The 16,850-nt window shown below is 42.4% G+C and overlaps 1 protein-coding gene across 1 annotated transcript in view; it reads right to left on the minus strand.

The window, feature by feature from the left end:
• The window catches only part of BRF1 (BRF1 RNA polymerase III transcription initiation factor subunit), a 171,004-nt gene that overhangs the window by 56,743 nt on the left and 97,411 nt on the right, over positions 1–16,850 (minus strand). Inside the window, exons 8-11 of the mRNA XM_027716641.2 lie at positions 13,383–13,509; positions 12,645–12,684; positions 12,463–12,555; positions 11,511–11,789 (exon numbers count right to left, since the gene is read on the minus strand). Coding sequence (XP_027572442.1) covers positions 11,511–11,789; positions 12,463–12,555; positions 12,645–12,684; positions 13,383–13,509 — 539 coding nt within the window. The remainder of the gene's footprint in view (positions 1–11,510; positions 11,790–12,462; positions 12,556–12,644; positions 12,685–13,382; positions 13,510–16,850) is intronic.

Raw genomic sequence — 16,850 nt, forward strand, 5'->3', positions numbered from 1 at the left:
AAAAAAAAAAAAAAAAAAAAAAGAAAAGAAAGAAATGTTCTTTATTTTTTTTCTAAATTACCAGCATTGCAAACTCATGCTGGTATTTGAAAGTCAGTCTGGGCTCTCCCAAGTTATACATCCTTATTACCATAAACATTCCACAATTGGAAATTACTTTTTGTGACACATAAGCCAAAAAGAAAATAGCTATATTGCATCTGCAGAACCAAGCATAGTAAATTGTAATAAACATTCATCTTTATCAGTGGCTCTGCAAACCAATCTGTTTGGCACAAAGGTGCCATTTTTACACAGTTGCTTTATTGCTACATAATTATTGATGGATCAGCCAAGTGCTCTCTCAAAGAAGACTGATCTTAAAAACGAGCTTGTTAAAAATTTAAGTGTAAACCCTGGGATAAAAACTAGCAGTTAGGTTTCATCTGATATAAACTTTTAAAGAGGGGAAAAAAATAAATTGGAGGGACAATTTTGAAAAATGCCACTTTTGAGGCAGGCATGGAATAGAAGCAGACAAGAAACTTTAATGTGATAGAAAGAAAGAATTGGGGACATCTGTACTGAGAATAAGCTGTAAATAGCAGGAGGAATTATCAATCTAGTGATGTGCCAGCTCTCTGCATTTCAATTGCTTCACAGGTCGTACCATAAAAATCGTTTGCAATGAAAGCAGTATGAAGCATCCCTAGATTTTATTGCTCCCAGTGCTATTCCTGCCCATTTGTGTGTGTACACCAGTTGTAGCCTTTCAAGTGCAACACTGTTTCATATTACTACCTGTTTAAATTACTTGCCCACAAACATCGCTCTGTGTTCAAAATGCCTCACTATTAAATTTTCTGTTTCAGTCAAAGTACTTCAAGAGTTTCTATCAAGCTTTCAAAGGCAAGGAAGTTTCATGCAGGCTTTCTGAAAGTCGAGACAAAGCAATAAACTTTAAATTTAAAAGGAGGCTTTTTCAGGAGAGAATTCAGCATACCTTTTTGAACTCCCTCCCCACCTTGTTAAACCAAACTTCTTCATTGCTCCCAGATTTCTAAGTGTTGTGTTTCTGGAGCTGAACTTCCAAGAATCAACCTTACTCTCTACAAAGACCCTGCACTATAAAGTGACCTTGGGCAACAGCATATCTGAAACTGCCCATCCCAGGTCACCGATGGATTGTAAAAGCTTTCCAGCACTGGTACCTCAGCACAGGCACGAATGACACACTCAGCCTCCAAAATACACGTTCTTTGCTGCTGCAACCCTAGCTGAACAGGGGAGTTGGTCTCTGCACCCCTCACTCAGCCCTGTGCCCCTTCCATTTGCTGGAGGTACCACCTCCCTCTCAGCTGCCTCTGTACCTGCCAAGGCATCATTCCCTAACACACATCCATCAAAATTATTAAAAAAGCCATTATTAAAAAAGCCATTATTAAAAAAGCCTGCACGAGCCTGTGACACTTTTGACAGACCCAAGTGAGGGAGGCCGATGCCAGCAGATAGGAGGGGGATGAGCCAGGAAGGCAAGACACTTCTTAACCTCAACCAACAGCACCCACAACAGCACATCCTGACACACCTGCTCCACTCTAAAACTGGAGGCCAAACCCAAAAAGTGCAGTATAAACCGGGGATTTTATCTTTGCTCTTGGGAAAGAACTTGGCACAGGAGCTTTGCCTTAGTTCTGCAGCAGCTACAGAGCCGTGAGACACAAACACAGTGCTCCCACTAAGTGCAAAAAACTCCAGCTTGGAAGTGCAAAGAGGGACTCCATGGAAAAGCAAGTTCTCACTGAAGTATGTTTTATTTAATGAAAAATACTGCCAGAATAAAATACCTCCACTGGTGACATCATTTCATGTTGATAGGGGCATTTCAATACATGACTTCAATGGTATTGTAGATTTGCATTTTTCACCTTTACGAGGAAATTAATAAGGACCATTAAGCATAACTTCCAAAATCACTGTCCAGTGACCAAAGTCATTTGCCTTGATCCTATGTTAGTGTTCAGGATTTGGTCACAGAGCACTGTTTAGTTCCTTCCCATCTGTGAGCACACAGTGGCTTCCCCACCATAACTAAATCAAACATGGCATTTAAGTAGTGCATTTGCTGAAAAATGGTATCCTTCCACCCACTGCACAGCTGTTTACTTCTGGCTTCTGCGTTTATACCTGCTTCAAAAGCCTCGTTCCTTGCTCTGAATTTCTTTCCGGGTACTACTTAACAGCATTATTTACGCAATCTCATTTCACATTCATTCCCTTATCATTCCTATAACACAGTTGTAGATGTCCAGGTCTTTCATCACAGAAAACAACTTCCACAATCTTAGGTGTACACATACGTTTCAATATGAAAGCTGAGCCTTACCTTAAACGGCTAACTTTAAAAATAAAATACTTTCTGCTTCCTTTTAGCAAAACTTGGCTGCAGAAACTCCCCGGAGTCAACTCTTTGCAATTTTCCCCTAATTTGCAGTTACCCCTCCCTTGGCAGCCTGCCAGCATCTCCTCCTCTGGCCGCTTCAGACACTGGCCCAACACAGCCCACCCAGTCCTAGATAAAAGATCACAATTTTTGCTATTAATAGCCAACCCAAAGTTGTTCTTATCTGTTTGTTTCTACAGCTCTGCACCACTGCAATTAATGAACACTGAAAACTCTAACCACAATTTTTTCAGCCCTACTGAATGCATTCTGGTGAGTGCCTATGAAACAAAATTAAATTGAAAAGCTGAAGACTACAGTAGCCTCATGTTGACAGGTCACTCTGATTACAGGTCAAAGCAGACTCTATATTTGGCTGCTTTAATTATTATTGCTTGCAAGATAAAAAATAAATAGCAATTATCTCATTGTCACACGAGAAAAAAGACCTAATAAATGAACCAATCCTAAAGTAACACTGAAAAACAAATTGTTTCAAAAGCAATTCGGAGTAGTAAAACTCAGTTTCCAAAATTGTTTTTAATTGCCAACAGTGTCAACATTAATATCCTTCCTCTATTGGATAATACATCCCTTTTAGTTATGAAAGCATTTAGCAAACCAAAAATGTCAAACTACAATTATACAAGGCTAAACTCACGACTGTTTTCATCACCAGTCCGTAGTGCCACAGCTGAAATCCCTAATTACAAGGGTCATCTACACAAGTCACAGTCCAGCCCGTGCATCTTGCCTGCTGTGACAGTCCCACGGACTTAAGACCAACAAACAAAAACAGATGAAGTGTGTAGGGGTGTGATGAAGTTAATCCTTAAGAGGATATAGGAATTAGTTTTTCAAACTAAATTCAAAGCTACCGAACAAAAGCAAAACAACACAACTGCTGCACAAAGACATTAAAACCTTGCAGAAACAGCACTCCATTTAAAGGGTTTTCTTCGGTGGATTTTCAGTTTCCAGGTACTGCCTTTACCAGCTGAACCTGTATCACAAGAAAATGAAGAACTAAATGGAGGATTATTTTAGCTTTTCAGACAAACCCAAGGGGTAGGGATCCACCACAGCACCCACACATGGATTTATTACCCATCGTGTTAAACCTAAAGTAGCTAAGCCTTGCAAATCTCTCCGTGCTGTATTTCCTTCTTCCAAGGGCATGTTTGGTGGCTCCTTGACCTGGGTTAATAAGTCTTTATTCTCAATAACAACTGAGACCACGGAGATTCCCTGAACTGAACCCAGGCCTCCACTCCTGACATTTCAGATACTGTGATGAATTGCTCAGATAACATCCTCCTCAGCAGTCAGCTTTCTGTGCAAATTTAACATCCTCTCTGTAGCCTCCACACATTTCACTTTCCACAGTTCTCTAAAGAACAATTCCAGTTTTCACTTGAGCTTTTTTGGTGACTTTTCCTCCTTTTTGGCAGAAGGGCAGGGCAGTTTCTCCTGCAAACTGGCCACCTAACCAAATAACCATGAGTGTTAATGGGCTCCAGTTCTGGCAGGTGCAGAAAAGGATAATTCTCATACTCGCAGAGAGGTTTTTTAGCCAGGTTTCCTGAGTGCCTGTAGGTGTCTGTGTCATCCCCCGAACATCACCTCCCTGAATCTTGTTTTAATCCGCAGTCTACAAGGTTGAGCGTGGCAAAACATTGGTGCAGGTTGCCCAGAGAGGTGGATATTCCATCCCTAGAAACATTCAAGGTCAGGGTTGGGGGCTCTGATCTAGCTGATGTCCCTGCTCATTGCAGGGTGGTTGAACCAGATAGCCTTTAAAGGTTCCTCCCAGCTCAAACTATTCTATTTCCACCAAGGTTAAAGAGCAGGACGATGATCCCTCAGATGGTTATGTTTCCATAGATTCCTTAAGAATTGACCTGCAGAAAGGCAGGAGCAATTATAAATGCCCCTGAAAGTACCTCCCATGCAGAGGACCAGCAGCTAGGGAGTGCAGAGAGGAGAAAATCTTGAAAAGAAGCCCCAGCAGAAGGAAAACCTTAGATTGGCACCTACAAATGCTGAGGTATCTAAGTCAACCACGAAACACAACCCTCCCTTAGTATTTGGGGAACAGCTGCTTTTGCAATTCCACTATTTAGGTATGAGAAAAGGACCATTTCTAAATCCCCAGGTGAGCTTCTCCTCTTCTCCCTGTTTGCCCAGGGGAGCAGCTGTGCTGGAGCAGATGACAGCAGACTTGGACTTCCCCTCAACACGATGGAAAACAATGCATAAAACCCAGCTGTGGCTGACTGCTTCTCCTTGCTCCACTAAAAAGCAGGATCGATGTCGCAAGCACATACATGTCAATTATCAACACACAGAAGGACACATCAGAGCCCCTGTTCCACATGTTCAACCTCTTCCCCCGGCCACAGGTCTCCAAGCTGGAGACACAGCCCTGCTGCCACCTCCTTCTCCAAAGAGCCTGCAGGCAGCAGCCAGCTGAAGCAGTGAGTGCAAAAAGCACCTTTTTGCCTTTTTTTTTTCCTCAAGCAAGGGAGGATGAGGCCTTAAGCGGCTGGTTAGACTCATCAAAGAGCAATGTAAGGCTTTTACACTACTCAAACTGAAAATAAAGCTCATTTTCCACCATTGCTTTTATCAGAAAAATTCAAGACAGAAAAGACACGTTGCCCGCTGCAGTCAGAATGATGCAGGCAAAAAAAACCTCCAACCCTGGAAAAGCTTTCAAGTTTTTAAAGCATTTCCTATTCTAGAACAGAATTTTAAGAAGCAAAAAAAATAAGAAGAAGGAGAAGGAGACTTTCTCCCCTAAAACAGCTGGGATAACAGCGGGATAACAGGACAGCCATGGGCTAAGGGCTTTCATTCACAGGTGACATGGCCAAGTAAGGTTTAAAAGATCGATGTTCTTCACTTGGCTCAGGAACCTGAACCCTACTTTCCAGCACCTTTTCCCAACCCCAGCATCCATTACTCTGGGGCAGTTCTTTTCGACCAACACTTCTGACAAAAACCACACGAATTTTTCTATAAGGAGTGTCCATATCGATAACCCGGTCCTTTGGAAAGTTCCTAAAATGTCCATAAATGCTATAAAAATGTACTCACATGATTCAGCTTATGCTTTCACTAGAATTTATCTCCCTGATGGCTCTAACAAACTGCAGGTTTCTCTCCAAAACCCCTCTCTAGATTTGTTTGGAAATCTTTCAGCCAAACTCGATGATTAGTTTTCATCCCTTAACCTTCCTAGTTACGGCATGAATATGGAACGAATTTATAGCATTCCTATCCTTTAATGAAATGCAAAGATCCTGCATGAAAAAACCTGCACTCAGATTTTGGAGGAAGACATGCACACACAGTACTTGTGCGTGAGTGACATACATAGTCAAGTAAGAAAATCCTGTCATCTGTAATTCATACCCAAGACTTCAGGTATCAAAAAACTGCACTCAAAGCAGCTGGTGGTCTCATATTACTGCTCTGGCTGCAACAAGCTCTTCACATCTCATTAACGGCGTAATGAAGGCTCAATCAGGGATACAGCCCGTCAAGGCTGCCAAACACAGGCATATGGAGGCCAGAGTAGGAAGATCAGCTTGTACCAAGGTTTTTATTGTTTAGATCTCGAAATCGGGACAGGGCTGGTCCTGCCACAGAAGATATTTTCCAATCAGCAAACGGCACACAGAGACAAAGATCAAACCCTCCAAGTGCTCTGAAGGCATTGCACAAGGAAGGTGGCACCGAGCAGGTCCCGCACACGGCTCATTTCCAGAGGTGGGGCTTAAAACCACCGAAGCAACCGCGGCGTTGAGGCCAGAGGCCAGAAGAAGAGTGATCAGGATGGGGACATGCACTCTTGTGCTGATCACCAGGTGTCTTTTGAATATGTAACACAATTAGTGCTAAACTCAGGAGCTTTGTTTCTCATGTATGCAGCAATTATGATGTAATAGAGCTTTATAGTGTTCTCTCTACTGATTATATCACAGAATCAAAGAATACCAGGTTGGAAGGGACCGTAAGGATCATCTGGTCCAACCTTTCATGGTCTAGACAAGATGGCCCAGCACCCTGTCCAGCCAAATCTTAAAAGTCTCCAAAGTTGGGGAATCCATCACTTCCTTGGGGAAATTAATCAAATGGATGATCTCACTGTGAAAAAATTTCTTTTTCTCTCCAATTCAAATCTCCCTGGGAGTAACCCATACCCATTAACTCTTGTCTTTTCCATGTGACCCCTTGTAAAAATGGAGTTTCCATCCTCTCTGTAGTCACTCTTCAAATACTGGAACATAGCAGTGATATATTCAGACACAATTTGAGGAAAAAAGGAGGATGCTGGAAGAAGAAATCAGTATAAATCAGTACAAATCAGTACAATCAACACCCAACCATCGATGGAGCAGTAATGGTGACAGCAGTGACCCTGCTGCTCGCCATGCCCCAATCCACGATGGGATCCCAGACAAGGTGAACAACTCTCCTTGGCACATGCATCCCTCAACAGCCATTCTCCAGCCACCTTTAGCCTGCAGGCCCCTGAGAATCCTTCCACAGCACCTCAGACCCTGCAGAATGTCACGTTTCTGCAAACTTCCCTGCCTGCAGTGCTGCTGGCACTGGTCATCTGTTGCTGCCAAAACAAAGAAGGGGGTTCACACACACATCCATTTTCCCTTGCTGGGTGAGGGAGGTGAATCTGCTCGTGGGAGGACTGGAGAAGCCCCAAGGCCAGGAGAGGGTATGAAGTGGGAGCTGGCAGCTGCAGGGGATAAAGTCCAGAAGACAGGTAAGACCCAGAAGGACGAGCCTGTCCCCACCTCGTATCAGATCACTTTTAACCACTTTTCAAATCCTCCCTGAGTAAGAAGCTGAACAAGCCCTGTACACAGGGACGACGACTGCCCGATCAATGAACACAGCCTGCATGGGGCCTTTAACACCCACAGAAATCAATGGCAATATCCTTCAACCTCAGCCCCTGCCAGATCATGCTTGCAGCAGTAATGGAGGCGTAAACACGAGGAGCAACAAATGAGCAAACTGTTAATTGTGAACCTTTCTCATGTATTCTTTGTGAAATTAGCAGCGAATGCAGCTCGCTGGGTGCCTGACCAAGCACAAGATGGAACATGCACGGCGATTTCTCACTGCAAAAGCCGCTTACTTTCATGAGGACGTGCAGGAGCATGTTGCCACCCACTTCACATACAGCACTTGAAACTACTGCCTTAAACAACTACATGTGAAATTTGATTCAAAACAAAACATAAATCAGGCCTCAAGCACTAGATTGCGAAGGGGAAGTTATATAAAGACAGTCTGTGTACACACTGTATTTTGCCTTTATCTCTGTTATTACCAGACCTTCCTCACTTTTCCTTCATGTGGCAAGAAGAGATGAACTGGCAGTGTCCAGCCCAATGTGGACAGGGTGACAGCCAGCAAACATCAGAATGACAGAAACACAAAGAAAGATGATAAAGTATTTGAAGCGGTATAAAAGGGACGTAAAAATAAATTGCAGAGGGAAATCTTACACCAAAGAATGTTATTTCTTGGGAACAAACTTCATGATATTTGCCTGTCACCGTCTTCTAAAAGAAATGGTGCACTGCAGAATCAAAAAGTGATGAGGATGCTGGGATGCTGCACCGCCAGGAAAATGGACCAACTGATGTACCCAACCTCCATCTCTGAAACTGAGATCTCACCATAAAGCACATTTATCATGAAGAAGGAGAAAGAAGCAGTTTGCAAAAACTCAAACATTTTTCAGCTTAAAGTTTCTGCAAATTAACACACTTTGTAGGGAAAAACAGCCAAATGTAGTGTTTATTCTAAGCACTTTACTGCCTCAGACTCATTAACCTGGTATCTTACATGCTGTCTTTGTAATGCAAATTTGCTAAAATACTGTGCTTTCCATAAAACATTCATATGGACAAGCTCACACTACCCAAATACCAACTGTAAGTGGAGCAAAAATACACTTATTTTTTCTTAATACTTGGGCTCTGCACTAAGTCTTATCTGCAAAAGCAGTTTGTGAGAAACCTTCTGCTGTTGCTGCAGCCACCATAGCACAAAGGTGCAGCTGATGCAGCCAATTATAAACTGAATTACCACATGCCAAAGCCAAATGAAAAGACTGTAGGAGGTACATACAGCAGAGTTTTTCTTGAGGAAGAGAGATCATTACAGAGAGGAGAAGAGACAACCTGCATTTAAGGAGGCCAAACATGGCACATACTGCACCTGTTTGCTGAGCTCCTATTTAAGAGCCACCTGCATCACCACGAGGGTTTGCTGGGCCTCCCCACCACGGAGCACCAGGCAGGCCATTTCCAACCACTGAACTGACTGGACATAATACACCCATCCAATGACATGTGGAGTCCAGCAGTGGATACAAAATCATCCTGGTAAAGTCTCCTGCCCAACCTGAACCATGCAGAGGAAGATGACTCAGGGTTGGAGAGGGCCGAGGGAAGGGAAAGTTTCCTGGTTTATGACTTAGCTGTGGAGAAGGACCAGAACATCACCGAAAGGGTTCAGTGTAGCAACAACATTCTCCGTTTTCCAGTGGACTTAGATCTTGGAATATGAACTACCACAGAAAAGCTGCAGTCAGCTGAAATTCACAATATAAACTGCAAATTCAAATACACAGGATAAATCCAGGAAATTTTGTGAGCTTTTCCTCCTCCCTCCATACGTACTGTAACTGTGCCATCTCAAACTCTGAGCAACTGCTTTCATTCTGTATTTAGTTTTGAAAACTGCCATTTCTTTTTCACGTTTAAAGAAGGGTCCACCAACCTGCAAGCTGTCTGATTTTTACAACTATACCAGTTGGTCTGATAGAAGAACATGCTACCTCCAGGTACAAACCCTTCCCAGATTTCCCAGAACTACGAGGCAGAACTCAAGACATCACTGCCTGAGGTGCCAGAATCACCTATGCTGGTTTTCATCAGGGTTCAGAACAACAATGCACAGGTAACCAATGAGAGGCATCTTAACAAGAGGTTTTCTTTATTCACCATAATGACATGCCAACTGCAAGCCAGATGTGCTTTCCCATCTTCTGCTAGACTTAGTTCCCAGTCACCTGAAAGACATTAAAGCTCCACTGCTGCTCCTAAATACAGACAACTTCCCGAAGGAAACCAGGTCCTCAGGAGGATGATGTAGACACCACTAGGATGCACCCACACCACACAGGCACTGCATGGCAAGGGCTTGGAGACTGGGAACTGCACCCATCACGACTATCCTGTAGCACAGGCATAACCAAAGTGAATTGGACTTAACATGAAACTTTTAAATTGTTAAAATAAATAACAGAGTCATTGGGGAAAAAAAAGGCAACCAAAAGCAAACCACGAAGAAACCCACAAATAAAACCCCAAACACCCTTCCCCCAAACCAAGAAAAACCACCCAAAATCCAACAAAGTTTGGGGCAAGATCTACAATCAAAATGAAAGCAAAACAGTAATTTTGCATATGAACTTCATATGTTAAGAAAACAAGTACTCGTTCAAACACCCGCAGTGCTTTCTCAGATGCACTGAAAGAGAGTGAACATACTGAAACCTGCTTGGTTTCGAAATTCAGTTCATTTGGCACATCCTCCACTTTTGCAAGAAAACAAACAGCAAATACAGACAAGCCATAGCACGAGCAGCCCTGCACTCTCCTGCCCACCTGCCTGAAGCCTGACTCAAAGGAACCTACCTGGCTATGCCAGCTTAGTTTGATCTTTAAACTCAGTCCTCAGCCTGTCCATTAAAATGGTCAATAGCAATGCCAGCTGAGAAATGTCCATCATGGGGAACTCCTTTTTACAGGTCAGTGGGTAGCCAGACAACAACAGCTTCTAGCCATGACTGACCTCTCTTCGACACAAACCGCTGATTTCCCGGAGAAAGATGAGCCACAAGCCATCCATTTTCTTAATCGTAATTAAAACAAAACCAAAACCACTCAACTGTTTGTATATGATTTTCTTTGTACAAAATACGAACATGCAATCATCCTTCCACATTTCTGGAGAGTGAACACTAACATAATAAGAATCTGAATGTGTTCAGGCAGGGATTACCTTATTACAAGTTGGTGCTGTTGAGCAGAAATCAGCATCAGAACAGTTTGGATAACAAAATGTTCTGTTGCATCGACCCCCAAGTAAGCTGACAAAACAGATTTGGATAGGTGTGTGTTATGATGGAAAAATTAACTCTGATAAAGAAAAGAGTAAAATGCCCTTTAGATATGCTCTGTTTTCGGAGTCACTAGGATGCAAAAGGAATTAAAAAAAATGCCATCTCCATAAAGTTCAAGAACACATGCGAAAAAGCAAACAAACCTGCCTGGATGACTGGCTGTTTGCAGTACTGGCTACTTTAATGGCTGTGGCAAAACTGGCTTCTTTGTTTGATCAGTCCTGTGCTACACAGAGCTGTATGCTACCGACAAATCTGGAGGTTTTAAGAAAAATGGAGCAGAACCAGCACAACACACACTAAAGTCCATATCAAAGAAAAAAGCATACAACCAGTTATTTCCTCTCTCAAACATTTTAAATGTTTGCCATTTGCAAAGATTCTCAGTCAGAAACAGACTGCATCATGTTTGACTACAGTAAAATGTCTCCTGAGAAAGTCTGCCTTGATCTAAAATTCTCGTACTTGGGTTTTAATTTCCAGTCATATTTACAGGGATCCGCTTCCTCCAATTTCCTACTTGAGACTTCATGGCTTGAAATATGCCCATCAGCTATCATATGACTGCAAATCGACTTAACCAAGAGATACACATTCTCAGGCTTCAGAAAATAATGAGACACTCCAGATTTTCCTGCAACTTCCAGAGAAGCAGATGTCAACAATCACATCAACCCACATCAACAACCAAGACCACTCATCCCATCCAGCCTCACAGCTGTTGTACCCCCAATGTTACTTTGATTCACGGAATTGCTGCCACAGTAACCAACAAGATACAGGGAAATTACACAACAAACCCACAAGTGGCTGCTTGTGTCCAGTTTCTGCTCCGAGCTGAACTGAACTCCTACTCACCAGGCTCTTGGTCCTTAGTGGATATGCACTCTTTTATGGACTCTGTTATGCCAAGACTAGCGGCAGTGGGGAGTGGGCCGAGCAAGGATTCCAGTGCAGGTGGTCTTACAAGAGTTTCATTTCCATTTCTGCATTCCCCTTCTTCATTTTTTTTAACTCTATCCTTCTCATGAAGTTCATCATAAAAGTCCTTGTTTAAGTGATTAGCAGCTGCTTCCAGTTCCTCATCTTCTGCCTCCTCCTCTCCAAGTATGCTAGAGGCATTATCTTCTATAGAATCTGCAGGGGAAAAAACCCCCAACAGATCATTGCATACCATCTGCTACAGAAACTAAATAAATAGAGAGGTGCTCACTTAAAGAATAAAAATCTTTAGAGGAAATCTGTAGACAAAATACACAATATTTTAGTTCAACATATGAATACATGGAGTTCCCAGATGCTCTTCAAATTCATTACCTTGACTATTAAAATGCATTTTTGTGACTACAGTCAACATTTAAAATAAAAGCATTGTCTTATCAAATTAGGCAAAAGGGCTTTGTGAGAGAAGTCAGCTATTTCCTGGCATAATTACAAATTAAAAATAGCCAGTTCAACCTGCACAAATCCTTTCCATATGGGAAGTCAACTGGAGAATTTGGCGACAGAAGGGTCTAGATAGTGGTCCACTGCACCTTCAGTGATGAAACATTCTCAGGTGCCAGTGCCAAGCTTATACTGCACCAGGAAAGAAAAACAACTGAAATCATTAATGAACTGTCACAATGTAGTTGTTTTGAAGACTGAACTATGAATCAAGTATTTGGCAGAGAGAACCCCCATGCAAAAGAGATCTTGTACTATGCAAGCATATATATGATCACATTTATCACAATAAAGTTCATACACTTCAGACTGCCTGATCTGAACCTGATACTATTTAAGTAGCCATAAGACTTTACAGACTTACCATCTTTAGTGAAATTTGCAAATACACCTTTTGCTTTCGGTCTACTGTTTTCTAATTCAATCTCTATTTCATCTTGGTAGCTCGATATTTCTCCTGTGGTGTTAAAATAAAAATAAAACTCAGCAATCACTGATATCATTTTGAAGAAATGAGTGATATGTCACACTAAACACAACTTATACCTTCAAAATCCTCCAGCTTTTTTGATAATGCCTTCTCAAGCTGAAATGAAAACAAACAAAATAAACATGAAATTACTAAAAAAAGATGCACAATTTTTAACTGTTTGTGAACTGTATATAGAGACAGAAAATGGCAGGGTATTTTAAAAGCACTCAGCAGGTTTTGATTCACAACTGAAATTACTTTGTAGTGTCAGACAGGTAAGACAGACAAGTTTCAAAATACTGACCAATTCAAATGTTATCTCCCCCATCTATATACTTCAAAAAGACCCTTCACTCTGGCAAGCTGTAAATAAAAGGCCTCATTCTTCAGCACTCTGACCGTGTCACTGTGCCTGCAGATGTGAGCACGCACAAGGATAGCACTGTGACTGGAGTGCTCACACCAGACAGAGCACACAGGTGATGGCAGAGTGAAGCTCTGACCTACAGCACCTGGCAGGCTCTTCAGAACATCACTGATTCGCCTACATGATAGCATATTTAGAACAAACAAAAACCCTAACAAACCAATAACATAAGAAATTACTATGACAGCAGTAAAATCTTCTCCTCTGGTGCCAGCTTTAGTTCATGTTTCGTAAAGAAACTAAACCACACAAGAACCTCAAAATAAATGTAACTAAACCTTACCAAAGGCTGGTCAGTTAGGATTTCATATTAACTGATTAGAAAGGAATGCACAGAAGGAGTATAGAGGAGAAAAATAGAGAGAGTATCCAATTCAGAATTCACCTGCTGTATCTTCAATTTTTTTTGACCAGCTGTAAATGAAGGAGGATCACATTCTTCTTCCAAGTCAATCTTCATAAACTCATCTATGGTTAGTTGACTGGTTGGTGTATCTTCAAACTCTGTCAACCTACCAAAGCATACATCACATGACCAAAACATCTCTAAGAACTCCTTCAAAAGTAACAAAATTCACAAACTGCCAAGTTACAGAATAAACATGTCATCCTTAGCAACTCTGGTTCAAATACAGACTACATTAAAACTGAAGTGCTACTAATTGTCTCATCTGCTGCAAAGAAAGTATCTTTTCATATCCCAAATTAGCTTTTGATTTATTAGAGTACGTAACACACATTTTTTTTGATGAACAGAAACACTGCAGCCCCTGCGGTCAATTAAGTGTAGACAAAACTAAGACGAGAAACGCAGCTCATTCCTCCCCTCTCGTTGCTTTTGTTATCAACAGCAACAACAAAACAGACACTTAAAATAAAATATCTGCCATCATAGTTTAGGAGTAGGCTCAAAAATATTCCTGATATGTTAGTCTGATTAATTTATGCAAATCAAATGTTGAAGTAAAATTCTTCGGCAGACTGGAAGAGGGACAAGAAATAAGCTTCCCAGGACACACAGCAGCAGTGGTAAAATAAAGGAATCATCTGCATGTCACACAGATGGAATAGATGAATGCACATAATTTGACAATAATAAACTTTGTTTAAGGTTTGCATTTAAAAGTTCCTACCTAAGTGAGAAATAGGACCAGCTCCACGGGGAATTGCCACGAAAGCAGCTGAATCTTTCAAAGGAATTTGATCTTAAATAAGACCGCATGGTCATAATTTCATCCAGAAATTCCAGCATTTTATACAGGTGGAGAATTTTATACAGGAGAATGAGCGCATCCATTTCACAGATGGGAGAAAGTGAGACAAAAGGTTAAATACAAAGCCAGGTCAGGAAACGTCTGGCAGAATGCTTCTCTGACAGAAAGTGCCCTTTTAATAATATCAACATTTTCCATGGGAAAACAGCAGTGATGGGTCTGCAGCTGCTTCACTGGAATATTCCCATCTTCCAGAGGAAGCAAAGCTGACAACAGCTTCCATCTGCAAAGCTCGAAACTAAAAATGGTGATTCAGTGTTCCCAGTACAGGACCTTGCAGCATTTCTCTCCCTCTAAAGGCAATTGTTGTTTTCTCCTTTACCTCTGGTTGCAATGAAAGTTCTTCTGAAAATGAATTTTCTCTAAGACAGAAATTTAGTTTCTAACCAATGCCAGTGTCAAAGTCAAGAGCCCAGGGCCACACTCTCCCCCTATATCCTCAACAGTATCTGTATATCTTTTATAAACTGAGGAACAAGACAAGACAGCCCATACAGAGGGGCATAGGCATGCTGCCACTTCAGGACACTTTGCCTGGAGGTATTCCACTCCTGAAGCAGAGGCCACAGGTGGCATCTCATGCCATGAAATGCTCAGAGAGAGCCAGGCACCTCTATGTAACTCAAACAGCAAGCAGCACGGTGAGCCCATGCACAGCTATGCCAGCCAGATCAGTGCTGCTGAGAAGAAAGCCTCTAAAAACTAGACTTGCTTTTGGAGTTCAGGCATCTCCACAAAGCCCCAAATTAGCCATGTACTTGAGAGTGACTGACAGCCCAAAACCTTCCCTGAGAGCACCAGGAACCAGCCCCCTCCTCCTCTCTTTCAGATCAAATTGGAAAGGAGAGGAGGATGCTGTTGGCAGCAGCAGCACCCAGCTTTTAATTAAAAGACTAGAAATCTTTCTCAGCATTAACGGGCTTCCAGCATGCATTACCCACCTTTCAGGAGCGAGCCTCATCTATCAGGCTAGAGGGAAAACCAGGCTAGGGCACTGTTATTATTATTATTTTAATTCAGGATTCACTTAATGCCAAACCCATGTATCATTTGAGGAACATGGATCTTCCCATCACCATCATTAAAGAACAGTCATCCATCTCTCCACGAATGAATCATGCACTCACAGGTAGTCCCGCTTCGGCAAGACTTTTCCTCCCAACCAGCCTCACCTCATTAAAATATTATTCTCCTCCCTCTGTTAAAAGCCAAAATGCACTTTGGCAAAGACACACAGTTTGTTTATCCCACGCTTGTGCTGAGTCTGAGGTGAGCTGCCAGAGCCAGAGCCCCAACAAAGCACCACCTCTGCGCATGCCAAGCAGACAAGGAAACACCCGGAGCAAAACCAGTTGCTCATAAAGCCAGGCTGGGGATGAGATGACCATGGCGGGTGTCAGCACTTAACCTTGTGCGTGTCTGCTTGGGACACCTCAGGCTCTGTCTGTCCCTCTCCTGTCCACGGTGTCATGACTCACGTCACGTACCCTGCACCCGTCAGATGTCAGCCCTCCGCTGAGGCAGCTGGCACGAGCTCTGGCTTGAGCGCCCGCTTCCACCCTGAGCCAGAACAGCAGGACAGGTCTCTCCCAAGACCTTCAGTGCATGTGCACTAGGACAGGGCAGAGCTATGTCATGTTTGCTACCGAGGAGCTCAAACCTACAGCACAGCACAGTGCGACCATCTGACCTGGCCTCCAGTGTCCTGTCCCATATGCCCTCCTTTTCCTCAGTCCTGATCCAAGACAAACGGGGAAGAGCTGACCACCCAGTGGGGAGGGCTGCCAGCACAACAGTGTAGGTACAGGCCAGTGGCAAGCCCAAATTTAGAGGAGCACATTACTTCTTCACTTCTTCTGGTCTTATCCATAAGGCTCCAGCCTTCCTTCAAAAATGAAGAACCACCCCGGACGGTCAGGATCCCAACTTGAGCATCACCTCCGTGGGAGAGCGAGCTGTACACTCAACATTTTCTCTTTTAACTTGATATAAATAAATACCTGCGCTTGCCAACCACTTGCCTGCCTCAACATTTTACACTGGCTACGTATTTTTAAACATTTCTTTAATTTTACCCACTGTTTGGACACATCCCACCAAGGCAACAAACTGATGCTGCAGCAGTCTGCACTGCATGAAACAAGACAACATGAATTTAGCAGTTAAGAAAAACTGACGCAACCTTAATCATAAACACAATAACGTCGGGGGCGAGGGAGTGCCCTCATGAAAACAAAAAAATAGCTACGGGCTAATTTTTAAGTCCCACATAAAAATACTATCCAAGTTCATTTTCACTTTTGTTAACCTAAAAAAAAACCTAATAAGAGTTGCCACTTCAAGTTATGCACAGACGGAGGAAAATAAACAGATATACAAATTAAGATATTATTTCCTTGGCACATATTCAAAAGGGCTCTAAAAACTGAAATTTGGCAGACAAGTATTTTCTATTTATAGTCAAAGCAGAGGCAGCCACTACAGCTCAGGCTAAGATTTAACTTCCAGCATAAACTGTCCTCTTACAGTTTCTCACAGCAAACTCTTTCAAACAAATTCCTTTGGGAGAAAAGTTTTTC

The sequence above is a fragment of the Pipra filicauda genome, unplaced genomic scaffold (assembly GCF_003945595.2).
Source record: "Pipra filicauda isolate LSUMZ 115617 unplaced genomic scaffold, ASM394559v2 scaffold151_size3305965_pilon, whole genome shotgun sequence".
NCBI classification, from domain to species: Eukaryota; Metazoa; Chordata; class Aves; order Passeriformes; family Pipridae; genus Pipra; species Pipra filicauda.